Raw genomic sequence first — 16,790 nt, 5'->3', positions numbered from 1 at the left:
TTCATGCACTACTTTGGTCCTATTTTCATGCAACTTGAGGGTCATAGACTTCAATGTTAACCCTCAAAAGTTGCATGAAAGTTGTACCTGAATGTTTTACATGAAACAGTGGATCCGAATTCGCAGAGGGACAACGAGTCTCATCCAAGTCGCACCCATCAGAAGTTGCATCAAAAGTTGCTCCAAAGTGGCACAAGTGTGAATGGATCCTAAAAAAAGGAAGTGCAGGACTTCTTGTGTTGGGAAGATGGCAATGAGTGATAGAGGGGGTGGGGACACTCGTCCTATAATCCCCTCATCACACTTCTATAAAAGACAGTTCTCGTTGTTTCCTCACTCTCTGACTAAGGTCCATGAATAAAGAAATGAACTGGTAGGAGATCAGAGGACCCATTTACTAGTTACCTTGAGGGTGGAATTGTAAGATCCTCAGAGACAAAGCTGCCTGATGTGGGCGGAGTCCTGGTTTAGGGGAACCAATCTGCTCATGTCTAGTAATAATCTTTTTATTTCTATTTTAGTAGATGGACGGGAGATGAGGAAAACCTCAGAGGATTGTCTCACTTTGTCTCCAGACTGTAAAGTAGAAGATGAGGACATCACACAGTATAGTCCAGGAGAAAACCCGACTACCTCAAATGTCCATCCGGCACCACACAGTGTAGATGGACCATCGTATTCCTCTTATCCTGAGGAACCTCACACTGTGGGAGATGGTACTGTCCTTCCAACAGAGAAGAGGTTTTCTTGTACTGAGTGCGGGAAGTGCTTCCATTTTAAATCCGGTCTTAATTTGCATAAAAGAACCCACACAGGTGAGAAGCCGTATCCCTGTCCTTTGTGTGGGAAATGTTTTTCACAGAAGTCCAATCTTTATAAACATCAGAGATCTCACACAGGGGAAAAACCACATTCCTGTCCTTTGTGCGGGAAATGTTTTTCAAGGAGGTCCAATCTTAACTTGCATCAGAGATCTCACACGGGTGAGAAGCCGTATTCCTGTCCTTTGTGCGGAAAATGTTTTTCACATAAGTCCTCTCTTTATAGTCATCAGAGGTTGCACACAGGTGAGAAGCCGTATTCCTGTTCTGAGTGCGGGAAATGCTTTGTAAAAAAATCTGAACTTGTCACGCATCAGAGATCTCACACGGGGGAAAAGCCGTATTCCTGTGCCGAGTGCGGGAAATGTTTTTCAATGAAGTCCAATCTTTCCACGCATCAGAGACTGCATTTGGGGGAGAAGCTGTATTGCTGTCCTGAGTGTGGGAAATGTTTTTCAAAGATGTCCACTCTTGTCAAACATCAGAGAGTACACATGGAGGAGAATTCACTTTCCACTCTGTGGGAAAAATAATATTAAAAAAAAAAGAAAAAAACAATATAGCATGTATAATTGCAACACAAGTTATATTGTAATATAATTAAAAACGACCTTTCCTTTTCAGTCTGCAGTGCTGTAACTGTCTGTAAAATGCAATATAGCAACCCAGAGACATTTTGTACACAGATGATGCCCCCCCTGAAAAGTTAGTTCCTGCTTGTGTGATTGCCTAGCTTATTTCACCCAGAAGTCTGCACTAAGATACAAGTCATATTTTGAGTATCATCGCACCTCTGAGATACTTCCAAAAGGTTTAATCACATCTAAAAGCATCCAGACCCTGACACTTTCCTCCATTAGAACCCTGCAAGTGCAGCAGCTGATCTATAATGAAAACGTCACCTGGAAAATAAAATGGTGGTAATTCCAATTCTTTTATCTCATATGATATTAAAAGATTGATAAATAAATCAATGTACATTTTATGCAGTTAAAATTTGTTATAGGCCACCCCGTGTTAATGAGGAAGTGAAGACTCCTCCTTGCAGAGATGGAAAGGGCTGCAAGGGCTGGGACAGTGATAATAATAGTTTATTTTAACTACCCAGAAATCGACTGGCGTAATAGCACTGCTGGGACAGTTAAAGGGCAAAAATGTATAAACCTATTACAAGATAATTTTATGGTCCAGTTTATTGAGGCCCCAACTAGAAATGACGCTCTGTTGGACCTGGTAATCTCAAACCAGGCAGAGCTTATTTCTAATGTTCAAATAAAGGAACATCTGGGTAGCAGTGACCATAACATGATTTATTTAATGTTAGCTGCAAGAAGCAAGAAACACATATGGAAAATATAAAAACACAACTTTAAGAGAGCAAATTTTCCAAGGATGAGGGCTGCTCTCCAAGACTTAGACTGGGAGGGAATATTGGCATCAATGGACACAGAACAAAAATGGGAATTCTTTAAAGTGGCTGCATGTAAACTCACTGCAAAGTATATTCCCATGGGCAATAAGTTTAAAAGGCTAATAATAAAACCTATGTGGCTCGTGGCCAAAGTTAAAATGGCTATGAATTATGAGAAAAGAGCTTTTAAAAATATAAAAATGAAGGAACACTATCATCGTTTAAATGTTACAAAGAATATAACAGAATATGTAAAAGGGAAATCAAGGCCGCAAAAATTCAAAACGAACGGCAGCTTGCAAACCCCAGAAAATTCTTCAAATATATTAATAGTAAAAAGGTCAGGTCTGAGCATGTAGGCCCTTTAGAAAATAATCTAGAGTGGGTGACTGGGGACAAAGAGAAGGCAAATTTATCAAATGCGTTCTTCAGCTCTGTGTATACAAAGGAGCATGGGGGAGCTCATGTCCATAATCGGGGTGGGAGTAACACAACCCCAAATGATCCACAATGGCTCAAAAGTGATCTGGTCCAGAAATATTTAGACAGAATAAAGGTGGATAAAGCACCTGGATGGGATGGGATGGCAACCACAGATCCTAAAAGAATTGAGCTTGGTCATTTCAAAGCCATTGTTTCTAATTTTTAGGGACTCTTTAATGACAGGAACAGTACCACTGGATTGGCATGAGGTCAACGTGGTGCCTATATTTAATGCAGATATTTATCAAGGGTAAATTTCAGTGGAAAATTCACTGGACATGTACGGTTCGTTTCATTCCGAATTATTATTCGGACAAATTTTTCGTTGTTTGGACATATCCGAATACCCGAATTACAATATAAACAGATCTTACCGAATGCTACAAAATGAAATTCAAATCAAATTTTACATCAAACTCCAGTTGAATTCTAACTGTACACATATTGCTGAAATCAAAGACTGTGTGTGTTATTAGAGTACCATTTCGAAATAATGCTGTTTTTGGTAAGCCAAAGGCGATTTAAAGAGTCATTGTAATCATTTGATGAAGATTTTTCTTTTGTTTGTTCACTTTGCCCCATTCGAATCGAAAACAAAAATCTAAAGTTTTCAATTCGACCGATTCAAAATTTATCAATTCTAACGCTTCGAATCGAAAAAAAAACAAAAAACGATAAATTCAAAGAAAAAAGGCATAAAACAAATTCCGAATACAAATCCCGAATACGAATTGAAAAAATCAACCGAATTTAACTAAAACAAAAAAACTAGCTTAACGAATCGAAACGATACATATTTTTTCATCATGTCTAAAATACACCTAATGTAATTTTAGTGCACACAAACACAATGTAATACCCAATTATTTGGTTAAATATAAAAGGTGAAGAAGTGCTGTGTAAATAGATACCCAACATGTCCAGCCTTAAAACTGCATGTGCCTGTGCAATGATGACATACTTCATTACCCATAGGTGATGCTTTAAAATCCTTTACAGATTTTTAGTTTAGAGGTAATCGTGAATAACAGGCCTGGGTAAGGAGTGAAGAGGGGGATAGGAGGAGGATGGGGGACAGTGTAGTGAAAGGGGTAAAAAGGGGACAGGGCTTGTGGTGGAGACCCCAGACCTTGAATGTATAGAGATGATACCTTATCAAAGCCATTGTCTATCTTGTACAGGGCTCTCCAGCCTCCTGTACATGTTGGCATGGAACCTCTCTGCTCTGCATGGCAGTCAGTTGCTCCTGACATTGATAATGAGGATTGGGAGGATGTGTGGGATTGTCCCTTTTCCCAACTGGTGGCCTGTCGGGATAAACTGATTCAATTCAAAATAGTGCATAGAATATATTTGACACCGTATAAATTGCATAGAACATGCCCTGGGGTCTCCTCTCAGTGTTGGAGATGTGTAGATGACCATGCAGATTTTCACCACATTTTCTGGACCTGCCCAAGTATTTAAACTTTTTGGTCTGAGGTTGCTGGTTTTGTCACGCAGCTCACCATTGTTGAGCTTCCCCTGAGTGCTGATGTATGTTTGCATGGGCTGGTGGGCGCATTGATCCCCCTGTCAGGCTCTTAGGACCCTTGTCAGTCTGTTGCTTTTTTTATGCCCGTTAGGCCATTACCTTAAAGTGGAAGTCTAAGGGGGCCCCTAGCTTACAATTTTGGAAAATCCGGGTAAATAAGGTAATGCCCCTTTTATAAAACAACTTATGAATTTCGTGGGTGTTCTCGAAAAAGTTCAACAAGGTGTGGGATTTTTGGCTAGATTCTCCATCCACGGCCACATAGCATCTGATATTATAGTTATTGGGTGATTGCATCCTCTATGATTTCAGGACAAAGGTGATCTGAGAAGTCTCAATGGTTATCTGGGGAAACAAATGTGATGTATTCATTAATATTTGTAATGTGCTGCACCATGGGTATTGGGGATAATGCAGAGGCCCTTCCATTTTTCTTTTTTTTTTTTCAAAACTTATTTCTTAACTGTGTACTCCTTCTTCTAACTGAGCTGAATGGAGATAAATAGAGATGTTTGTTTTGCTGTTTTACTTCGAGCCGGGGAATGCCCAGAGGCTCTGTTTTGTACCATATAATTCTTTAAAACCAATAAAAAGAATAAAAAAAAAAAAAAAAAAAGAGGGAGCAGGGCAGTAAAAAAGAAGGGTGGGGGGGGGGGGGGGGGGTTGAGGGATGAAGAGGAGTACAGGGTAATGAATGGTGATGGAGAATGGCAAAAGGGGGTGCGGAGAAGGACATGGGGGTATTTGCTCCTAGAAGTGGACAACTGGTAGTGATATCACATGCTCAGTGCAGATGGGAAGGTGAGAGCAGTTCCCAGCTAGGTGGTGGGAGATAGAAAAGGCCACCCTTTCACCAGAACCCTCACACAGCACCCTCAATCCCCTTTCTTCCACCACACACAGCTGTGATTCTTGACCCCTAATGACTCTTGATACAAACCCCCCACACACACGGTGCCCTCCAATCCCCTTCTCCAGACACTAACACCTCTCAGAGGACCAGAATACACAGTGAGAAGCAATGACTTCTACATACCTGGCAGGCTTAAAGTAGCCAAGCACTCATCACCGGACATAGCAGAGGGGGGAGGATGCAGAGCGGAGCCCATTCTACACACCGCCACGCACAGCGTCCTGATGGATCCGGAGAGCGGGAAAACCTCTGTCTAGTGTCTAAGGAGCATTCTCTGATACCCACCCCACTTAGGGTTGCCACCTGACCCCTTTAAACACCCCTTTTAAGGTCTTAATTAAACTCACTTGGTGCCTTATCTGCATTAAACTAGCCTCAGAACCTGTGTAATTCATATGTGTTCCGGTTTAAAGGGATGAGGATAACCCCACTGCTGATCACTACATGTTCATTGGCGGATTAAAAACCCACTGTAGATCCTAATCCATTGTCTGGACCCAAACACATTTAAACTTTAAGCTGTGATTCTTTGGGAAACAGCCTGGGATACAGAGATTGTGGGACAAATAGCTAAAAAAAGAGTTGCTGTCCTGCAAAATCCAAAACACCTATAAGGATACATAGAACATACACACACAGCACAAGGCCGTGTTCACACTATGAGATGTTTCTCTGGGCTGCAGTTCCTCTGAGCTCCACAAGATGGTGATCTCACCTCTACCCAGACAGGAAGTCTCTATGGAATACAGACAGGAAGTGATGACAGGTATAAATACGAAGTTCTGGGTGAGAGGTGAGTCGGGAGGAAGTAGAGAGAAGACATTGCTGGAAGTGACAGCAGAGGAGGTAATAAGATCTTATTTTCTATTTACACCCAGTAACCCCCCGTCATGTCCGTCCTCTTCCTCCATAGTCACTGTGATGTCTTTTATCTCCAGCAGATGATGATACACACATATATAGAGTGGAAACCTAGATTAACCTCGTATATTTCAATGAGGAATGTATCGTCTGTGACATGGGGAATTATTTATGTCATTAGATGCTCATTCCAGACATTGTATGGGGGGGGGGGGATGAAATGATAATTAAAGGTTGGGATTAGGGAAGATTTCTGTAAGATTTTACATGGGATCGATCAGCGCCCCTCCAGAGACACTATGATGAGTCTCACAATAGAAGTCTGAAAGGGACTGGATTTGGGGGGATGAGATGATAAACCCGGAGGGGGGGGGGGGGGGGGGGCAATTTTATCAAAAAGATTTTCAGATTTGATTAAAAATGGATTGTTCAGCTCAATACAATTTCTCCGGCTGGACTGAATGTTAATATTGAGTTGTTTTGCTTTTGCCTAATCTGTTTTATACAGTTTTTTTATTGTATTTTTATATTGTTTTACCAGTTATTGATTATAAATAAAGTTATGTATGAATTTAGGGATATATGATGATCTAAAAATATTTTTTTTTAACCACTTCAGCCCCGGAAGGATTTGCCCCCTTAAAGCGGAGCTCCACCCAAAAGTGGAACTTCAGCTTTAAGCACTCCTCGCCCCCTTACATGCCACATTTTTCATGTAATTTTTTTTTTTGGGGGGGGGGGGGGGGAGTGGGTGCCTAGTTTTGAGTGGGGCTTCCTGTCCCACTTCCGACTACGGGCTGCCTAGGTGGTCCTTCCCTCTCGGCAATCTTCTGGGGCACGTCACAGGTCCCAGAAGATTGCCTGCCCACTCGGAGAGTGCAGTGTGCGCCCGGCCGTGAAGCCGCAAGCTGTCATTGCCGGGTGCCCACAGTTTCAATGGAGGCGTCGCGGTGTGGAGCGGGGCTCCGTGCGGCCGCATCGCTGGACCATGGGACAGGTGAGTGTCTGTTTATTAAAAGTCAGGAGCTACACTTTTTGTAGCTGCTGACTTTTAATAAAAGAAAAAAAAAGCCTGGAACTCTGCTTTAATGACCAGACCACTTTTTGTGATTCTGCACTGCGTCGCTTTAACTGACAATTGTGCGGTCGTGCGAAGTTGTACCCAATCAAAATTGACATCCTTTTTTCCCCACAAATAGAGCTTTCTTTTGGTGGTATTTGATCACCCCTGCAAGTTTTTATTTTTTGCGCTATAAACAAAAAAAAAAAAACAATTTTTAAAAATAATTATTTTTTTTACTTTCTGCTATAATACATGTCCAAAAAGAAATATAAAAAAAAAAGAATTTCTTCATCAGTTTAGACCGATATATTCTTCTACATATTTTTGGTAAAAAAAATTGCGATAGGCATATATTGATTGGTTTGCACAAAAGTTATCGCGTCTACAATCTATGGGATAGATTTAGGGACTTTTATTTATGTTTTTATTGTTTTGACTGGTAATGGCAGTGGTCTGAGATTTTTAGCACGACTGCGACATTGCGGTGGAAAAATCTGACCCCAAATGACACTTTTTGGGGACCAGTGACATTATTACATTGATCAGTGCTATAAAAATGCACTGACCAATGTAGAAATGACACTGGCAGGGAAGGGGTTAACACTAGGGGGCGATCAAGGGGTTAACTGTGTTCCCTGGGTGTGTTCTAACTGTAGGGGGGATGGGCTTATTGCAGGGCTCGACAAACCCCGGGTGCCAGGTCGCATTTGCGACTAGAATTAGCGACCTGGTGCCTGGGGCGGCACAGCTGGCGTATCCTGTGTCCGTTCGACACCCCCCCCTCCCGGCGCGATCGCGTTGGGCCGCGCCGGTAATTGAGGCCGCGGCTTTGCGGCCTTCTGCAGTCCTATGGTTCCTTCTGCAATCGGGCGCCCTCTGGTGGTGGCCGTTGGTATGACAAGACATCCACCAATGCTAATGGAGCTTTCCCTACCTGTTTTCACTGCCCGCTCATCTCCTTCCCTTTACTTAGAACCCCCAAACATTATATATGTTTTTTATTCTAACATCCTAGAGAATAAAATGGCGGTCATTGCAATACTTTCTGTCACACCGTATTTGCGCATCGGACTTACAAGCGCACTTTTTTGGGAAAAAATACTTTTTTTAATTAAAAAATAAAAAAAACAGTAAAGCTAGCCCAATTTTTTTTATATTGTGAAAGATAATGTTACGCCGAGTAAATTGATTCCCAACATGTCACGCTTCAAAATTTCATCCGCTTGTGGAATAGCGACAAACTTTTACCCTTTAAAATCTCCATAGGCGACGTTTAAAAAATTCTACATGTTGCATGTTTTGAGTTACAGAGGAGGACTAGGACTAGAATGATTGCTCTCGCTTTAACGATCATGGCGATACCTCACATGTGTGGTTTGAACACAGTTTTCATATGCAGGCGCTACTCACATATGCGTTCACTTCTGCAAGCGAGCTCGGCGGGACGGGGCGCGTTTAAAAAACTTTTTTTTTCTTATATATTTTACTTTGTATTTTTTATTTTTACACTGTTTTTTTAAAAAAAAAAAATTGTGTCACTTTTATTTTTTATTACAAGGGATGGGGCACATTTAAATTTTTTTTTTTTTTTTTTTCTTATTTATTTTAACTTTTATTTTTCCACTGTTCTTTTTAAAAAAAAAAAAAAAGTCACTTTTATTCCTATTACAAGGAATGTAAAAATCCCTTGTAATAGAAAAAAAGCATGACAGGACCTCTTAAATATGAGATGTGGGGTCAAAAAGACCTCAGATCTCATATTTACACTAAAATGCATTAAAAAAAAAAAATTGTCATTTGAAAAAAAAATAATAAAATGTCCCTTTAAGAGCTATGGGTGGAAGTGACGATTTGACGTCACTTCCGCCATGCAATGACTTGGAGATGGGCGGGGGGGGGGGGGCCCCATCTTCCTCTCACTCGTCTCCATGTCAGGCCAGGGACAGATCCGGATCGCCTCCGCCGTTACCGACGGCCACGGTAAGCGGTGAAGGGCACCGGGGCGCGACGGTAGGGGGGGCCCTCTCCTGCCACCGATAAAAGTGATCTCGCTGCGAATCTGCTGCAGAGACCACTTTTATCTGAAAGAGAACCGCCGGCTCTTGAAGAAGATACCGGGGTTTTGGTAGCTAGCTGCTACCATAACAACGGTATTTCTCTTCAAAGACAGGACGTATATAGTCGTCCTGCGGGAAGGAAGTGGTTAATTAAAATGAATTTATTATTTGTCATCTCCCTGCTTGGCCCCTTTCACAGGGGCTGTCTGATCAGGTTCGCATGTCAGTTTTTCAGGCGGACCTGATTGGATCCTTAGCGAGAATATGGTGGTCTTGTGTACCTGCATGGCAGGAAATAAAAGCAGTCACATTAGTTCTAGTCGTCTCTGTGTAAATTTAAGATTGGTTAATTTTTATATTGAAAATAAAGCTTTGTCGGTCGTTTAAAAAAAAAAAAAAAAAAAAAACCTGGCTCCTAACTTTTTTAGCTGGCTCCTAGATTCCAAGCAAATTTGTCAAGCCCTGGCTTATTGGGACATGACAGAGATCACTGTTAGCGATCACTGGGAACAGTAGATCTCTGTCATGCCACTAGGCAGAACGGGGAATCGCCTTGTTTACACAGGCAGTTCCCCATTCTGCCTCTCCTCGCCATGATCGCGGGTTGCCGGTGAACATGAAGTCCGCTGGCACGCTCCCGCGCCACCGGCAGCGCAAGCACGCCCGCTGTCCTCCTTGCACAGACCAACATATAGGTACGTCGGTTCGCACAGGAGATCTGACCAGCTCACTCGCATATGCGGCGGCAGGTCGGCTCTCCTGCGCGAACCGACGTACCTGTATGTGGTTACGTTATTCTGGGCTATAAATGGGTAAGGAATCTGAGCAGGAATAGGGGCATTTTTTTTAGGACCTCTTCACCTGCCAATAGCACTCCTGGACATACAGTATATTGGTGTTTTCCAAGCGAAACACTGTTTACATCTAAGCGATGTCTAGCCCTCATTCCACCGGAGTATCTGCAGCCGGGACTCTGGTGGTGGATTAGCATTCCGGCTCCTTCTGCCAGTATTCCCCATTTACTGCTATAGAGGCATCTACTGCTTCACAGGTACCATGAACTCTGTGGAACTACAGGGCCCAGCACATCTACTCATCTACAGTCTGTGTTTTTCTAAGTTTAGCGCTGCCAGGAGTTGTCTGACACTGTTAGGAGAAAGTTTTATTGGAACTATCGTGTTGTGAATTCAGTTTTTTGTGTCCATAGTGCAAGCCCTGCCCAAACAGTTGTTATTCATATATTAACCCCTTCAGGGTCAGAACATTTCCCCACTTATGAGGCTGTAATATTTTCTTCATTTTGGAGTTAAATTCTAGTAATATGTTCCTCTAAACAAACACCACTGACAATAAATAGACAAGACAATGACCATCCTGGTCACACTTGGCTTACAAAGGGCAATTGTGACAATATGCAGCCAACACAATGTTGGAGCGCAGGGGTCAGGAGCAGGGGCGTTGCTAGGTCTACAAAAGATCTGGGGCTAGAGCCCATAGCAGCGTAGTAAAAAAAGTCATGCGCTTGGGCGGGCATACAGATGTATATACAGTAATATACGTGTGTGTGTGTGTGTATATATCCCCAGAGAGCCCCCCACTTACATCGGAGTCCCCAGAGAGCCCCCCACTTACATCGGAGTCCCCAGAGAGCCCCCCACTTACATCGGAGTCCCCAGAGAGACCCCCACTTACATCAGGGTCCCCAGAGACCCCCCCCTTGCATCAGGGTCCCCAGAGACCCCCCCCTTGCATCAGGGTCCCCAGAGACCCCCCCCTTGCATCAGGGTCCCCAGAGACCCCCCCCTTGCATCAGGGTCCCCAGAGAGCCCCCCCCTTGCATCAGGGTCCCCAGAGAGCCCCCCCCTTGCATCAGGGTCCCCATAGAGCCCCCCCCTTGCATCAGGGTCCCCATAGAGCCCCCCCCTTGCATCAGGGTCCCCATAGAGCCCCCCCCCTGGCATCAGGGTCCCCATAGAGCCCCCCCCTGGCATCAGGGTCCCCATAGAGCCCCCCCCTGCATCAGGGTCCCCATAGAGCCCCCCCCTGGCATCAGGGTCCCCATAGAGCCCCCCCCTGGCATCAGGGTCCCCATAGAGCCCCCCCCCTAGCATCAGGGTCCCCAGAGAGCCTCCCCCTGGCATCAGGGTCCCCAGAGAGCCTCCCCCTGGCATCAGGGTCCCCAGAGAGCCTCCCCCTGGCATCAGGGTCCCCAGAGAGCCTCCCCCTGGCATCAGGGTCCCCAGAGAGCCTCCCCCTGGCATCAGGGTCCCCAGAGAGCCTCCCCCTGGCATCAGGGTCCCCAGAGAGCCTCCCCCTGGCATCAGGGTCCCCAGAGAGCCTCCCCCTGGCATCAGGGTCCCCAGAGAGCCTCCCCCTGGCATCAGGGTCCCCAGAGAGCCTCCTCCTTAAAATTAGGGTCCCCAGAGAGCCTCCCCCTTAAAATTAGGGTCCCCAGAGAGCCTCCCCCTTAACATTAGGGTCCCCAGAGAGCCTCCCCCTTAACATTAGGGTCCCCAGAGAGCCTCCCCCTTAAAATCGGGGTCCCCAGAGAGCCTCCCCCTTAAAATCGGGGTCCCCAGAGAGCCTCCCCCTTAAAATCGGGGTCCCCAGAGAGCCTCCCCCTTAAAATCGGGGTCCCCAGAGAGCCTCCCCCTTAAAATCGGGGTCCCCAGAGAGCCTCCCCCTTAAAATTGGGGTCCCCAGAGAGCCTCCCCCTTAAAATCTGGGTCCCCAGAGAGCCTCCCCCTTAAAATGAGGGTCCCCAGAGAGCCTCCCCTTAAAATCTGGGTCCCCAGAAACCCCCATTTATATCGGGGTCCCCAGAGAGCCTCCCCCTTAAAATTAGGGTCCCCAGAGAGCCTCCCCCTTAAAATTAGGGTCCCCAGAGAGCCTCCCCCTTAAAATCTGGGTCCCCAGAAACCCCCATTTATATCGGGGTCCCCAGAGAGCCTCCCCTCCCCTTGGGGACTCCTGCAGAGACTCGGGCTAATGGCCCCAGATTCGGGGCTATGGCCCCAAAAGCCACCCCCTAGTGACACCACTGGTGAGGAGTATGGAGCACAGAACCCCTTACATTGCTGATCAGTAGGAAGAAAACATTCCCCAGCTTGTGAAGAAGATTATGTTCCATCAATGGTAACGGAGGGAGGAAAATACAGAAGGTTCTGAGGGAAGTAGAGGAGCTGAGGGGTCTCTGAGGAGATAGCGGGACTAAAGGGACTCCTGAAAGGGCAGTGTAGCTGTAGGACTTTGGGGGCCTTTGAGGAAGTAATAGGGCTGAACTACTATGAAGCTTCTGAAGGGCTGAGGAAGTAGTCAGGCTGCAAGACTGTGAGGTAAGAAGAGGCTTTAAGGGTCAGGGGGGCTCTTGGACTCTGATGGTCCTCCTACCCCACTTGCACTCACTATTCAGACCTCCTAAAATAACATCTACCAGAAAAATGAAGCAGCATTCACCTTCCTACCATCTCATTGGTCAAGTGATATGTTCCAGGATACCAATTGGAATGAAGGACACTTGTTCTTAGAGGAGGTCTGTTTATGCAACATATGCTGTGGGTTGTCCAGTCCAGTGCCTTCTCATGACTCTGCTAGTGCCCAGACTCTGCCAATGCCCAGTGCTGGAATTCAGAGCACCAGGAACACACTGCCACTCTATACAATGTCCTGAATACTATAATATACTTGACAATCAGTAGAGAACACCACTCAGAATCCTCCTCACCTCTTCGGTCAGGTCTGTGTTTTATTAATAGAGATAAGAGTGATGACATGAGACATCCCAGAATCCTCCTCACCTCTCCGGTCAGGTCTGGGTCTGTGTAACTTGTAAAAAGCATCTGATCAAACCAATCAGATGCTTTTAGGGCAGATAAGAGATCTGGGATCTGATAGACTCCAGGTGTCTCAGTAGAGAGAACCTGTCACTGTCTAGTGCCATTAAAATGGATATTTACATTCCTTGTAATAGCAATAAAAAAAGTAAAGGGACAGTGTATAAATAAAAAAGTAAATAAAATAAATAATAATTTAAAAAACTTTATAAAATGGCCCTGTCCCACTGTGCTTGCACGCAAAGGTAAACGCATATGTAGGTCACCCCTACATATGTAAATGGCGATCGCACAACACATGTGCGGTATCGTCATGAATGTTATTTGATTCTGATTGTCACTCTCAGCAGTTATTGTCCAACACCATCCAAATAATTCTTACTTTCATTTCCCAAATTTATCCATCTACAAGGAACCCTGTATAGATCAAATGACGGCACCAATGAGGATGGAGAAGGACCGGAGTCACATGACTGAGAAGATACTAAACCTCACCCTGGAGATCATCTACCTGCTGACCAGAGAGGTGAGGAGGATTCTGGGAGGTCACATGACATCACCCTTATCTCATTTAATAAAATACAGACCTGACCAGAGAGGTGAGGAGGATTCTGGGAGTCTAACATGACATTCCTATTGGTTCCTCAATACAGAGATTTCCTCTTCTGAAGTCAGGTGATCATATGACCATCACAGTGCCTCCATGTGACTCCTTAAAACCTGAGAGACACAACATGCAGAAGATTCTAGAAGTCACCAAGAAGATGATGGAGCTGCTGACAGGAGAGGTGAGCGGTGCTGGGAATTCTGGGACATTATCCAGTAACAGACAAGGGATGTGTCTGGATGATGACTGTATCATTGTGTGTGTCAGGTTCCTATAAGGTGTCAGGATGTCACTGTCTATTTCTCCATGGAGGAGTGGGAGTATTTAGAAGGACACAAGGATCTCTACAAGGACATCATGATGGACAATCAGCCGCCCCTCACATCACCGGGTAAGAGGAGACTTTATTGTAAAGGAGAGAGCAGTACGGAGGGTCCACCTAGATCCCCCATCATCCGATAAACACATAGAAACAATGTATTCAGTCAGTGTGTGTTTTTCCTACAGATGGATCCAGTAATGGGAACCCACCAGAGAGATGTCCCCGTCCTCTGTATTCCCAGGATTCCACACAGGAAGATCACATCATCCCTTACCATCATCAGGTAGATGATTAACAATTATTGGTAATTATGATTTATAATCAGCGTGTATGATAAAATGAATGTTTTATTATATATTCAGAGTGGAAACCTTGGGGATTATAATATTGTTGTCAAAGAAGAGTATAAAGAGGAGGATGAGGAATATGGAGTGATGGGGGAGTTTTCAGAAGGACACAAGGATCCTTACAAGGAAAACATAGTGGAGTCATCCAGCTACAGAAACCCACCAGAGAGATGTCCCCATCCTCTGTATTCCTGGGATTCCACACAGGAAGATCACACCATCCCTCACCATCATCAGGTAGGTGGAGTTGAGGGTCTGGAACATAAAGTGATTGAACACTCTGACATGTGGAGATGATGTGTGGACTCTACAAGATGATATTTTCTATGTGATCTCACATCATAAATACTTCTATTTTACAGATGGTATTTTCTATCCTGCTGGTTTAGGGTGAAGATCTGAGAGATATAAAAGTTGAAATTAAAGCAGAAGAAGAAGAGAGGTATGTGAGGGATGATCAGCAGTCTATGGAGGAGGATGGAATAACGGGGACATTTATAGAGGAGGACACTCCTACAGAGATCACCACAGGTGGGTCATTAACACTAAATACATTCTTACACCCATACTGCTCATTGATTGGTCCAGATTAGGAAAAGGACTGGGTGATATCAGCCTGTAATACCCTGGTCACTTTCCTCAGCTGTGTTCCCCGTCCTGTATTCCTGTATTTCTCTCTGATAACCTTCCTTTTTTGTGCTGCAGACACAATTTATGTATCTAGACAGGCTTTATGGAGATTCTGGGGTTCAGCTGAAAGTAAATGTTGATTTTCACCATAGACGTTCCTCAACCTAGGCACCTGGGTCTAGTAAGACCTCTGACAGACCCTGGGTTACTTGCTCTGTTATTTGCTGGATGTGCCGGGTGGAGGTTTACGTCTGTATAGTCTCAGACCCAAGTCACAGGAGATGGGAAGCAGCGGTGTGGGACCTCTGCAACTTGTCTCATTTAAGTAACCATTTAGGCTACCACTGAATACCAATTAATGAGTTCTGACTCTTATCCACTTGTCGACTGCCTAATGTACATTTACGTTGGCACTTTAGGTGGTTATACCTGGATGATATAGCAAATCTGTTTCATGTAAAAGCCATCCTAGTGACTAATTAACCACTGGATGGCTTTTTACAGGTGGTGGGAGGGGACTTGTCCTCCCCTCCGTTGCCTCTCCGGGTTCTACCATTCCACCGGCGAGCCCAGAACGTCCTAATCATCTCTATGGTCTATGAAACCGGAAGCGACAAGTATTTTGTCACTTCCAATTCCTGCAGGATGTAAACAAGTCATTTTTGACTTGTAAAAAGCATCTGATCAGATGCTTTTAGGGTAGATAAGAGATCTGGGATCTAATAGACTCCAGATGTCTCAGTAGAGAGGACCTGTCACTGTCTAGTGCCATTAAAATGTATATTTACATTCCTTGTAATAGCAATAAAAAAAGTAAAGGGACAGTGTAAAAATAAAAAAGTTATTAAAATAAATAACAATTAAAAAAAAATTAAAAGGGCCCCACCCCACTGTGCTTGCACGCAAAGGTGAACGCATATGTAGGCCACCCCCACATGTGCAAATGGCGATCGCACCACACATGTGAGGTATCATCACGAATGTTACAGCGGGAGCAATAATTCTAGAACCATAACTCCTGTGTATTGCTAAACTGGTAACCTGTAAAGTCTTTAAAGGCATCACCTATGGAGATTTTTAAGTACCGTAGTTTGTTGCTCATCAATGAACGTGCACAATTTTAAAGTGTGACATTTTGGTTATCTATTTACATGGTGTGACATCATCTTTTTTTTTTACCAAACAATTGGGTATTATATTGTGTTTTTGTAAATTAAAATTCATTAAAGTGTATTTTTTCCCCCAAAAAAATTGAGTTTGAAAGACCGCAAGTAGTGTGTGACATAAAAAATTGCAACACCATTTTATTTTCTGCATAAAAAATTACATAATTTTTGGGGGTTCTAAGTAAATTTCCATTAAAAAAATACTGATTTTTATATGTAAACAAAGTGTCAGAAAAGGCCTGGTCTTCACGTTACACGCTATAATTTGTATTGCATGTTACATACTCCTGACTCCTGCACTATATACTCTATGTTGTACATTACATACTCCTGACCCCTGCACTGTATACTTTATATTGTACATTACATAATTCTGATACTATATAGTCCTATCTGTTGTAGCTTATATAATATGTTGTACATTACATAGTTCTGACTTATGCTCTCTCCCCTCTACCCACTGCTATATATAAACATAATATGTATTCTCTTTTTTTACACCCATTTTCTACCAGCTGGACATTTTATATCTGATGATTTGATTGGAGCACAGACTTTTACATGTTGATAATAATGTGATAACATCCTCAAACTTTGGAACCTTAAACAGAAAGTGATAATGAGGGAGGAGTCAATAACCCAATGATGATGGTCTTCAGGATCAGTCCAGTCTTCATCTTGGTTGTTCTCCCCCCATCCTCACTCTCTGACCTCTGGTGGGGCTCAGCCCCGCTGTTATTCA

At 43.9% G+C, this 16,790-nt stretch overlaps 2 protein-coding genes across 2 annotated transcripts in view; both read left to right on the top strand.

Annotated features, from left to right (window-relative positions):
- The window catches only part of LOC141121576 (uncharacterized), a 129,808-nt gene extending 124,943 nt beyond the window's left edge, over positions 1-4,865 (top strand). The window contains exon 22 of the mRNA XM_073611211.1: positions 522-4,865. Within this exon, the coding sequence (XP_073467312.1) occupies positions 522-1,354 (833 nt within the window). The 3' untranslated portion in view covers positions 1,355-4,865. The remainder of the gene's footprint in view (positions 1-521) is intronic.
- Positions 4,866-5,750: 885 nt separating this feature from the next.
- Positions 5,751-16,790, top strand: part of LOC141121569 (uncharacterized) — a 121,656-nt gene continuing 110,616 nt past the window's right edge. The window contains exons 1-7 of the mRNA XM_073611203.1: positions 5,751-6,008; positions 13,389-13,502; positions 13,630-13,764; positions 13,851-13,974; positions 14,091-14,188; positions 14,268-14,489; positions 14,642-14,783. Of these exons, the coding sequence (XP_073467304.1) occupies positions 5,865-6,008; positions 13,389-13,502; positions 13,630-13,764; positions 13,851-13,974; positions 14,091-14,188; positions 14,268-14,489; positions 14,642-14,783 (979 nt within the window). The 5' untranslated portion in view covers positions 5,751-5,864. The remainder of the gene's footprint in view (positions 6,009-13,388; positions 13,503-13,629; positions 13,765-13,850; positions 13,975-14,090; positions 14,189-14,267; positions 14,490-14,641; positions 14,784-16,790) is intronic.

This window comes from Aquarana catesbeiana, unplaced genomic scaffold (genome assembly GCF_042186555.1).
Source record: "Aquarana catesbeiana isolate 2022-GZ unplaced genomic scaffold, ASM4218655v1 unanchor225, whole genome shotgun sequence".
Lineage (NCBI taxonomy): Eukaryota > Metazoa > Chordata > Amphibia > Anura > Ranidae > Aquarana > Aquarana catesbeiana.
Note: the sequence above shows the minus strand (reverse complement) of the source record. Positions and strands in the feature narration are given on the sequence as shown.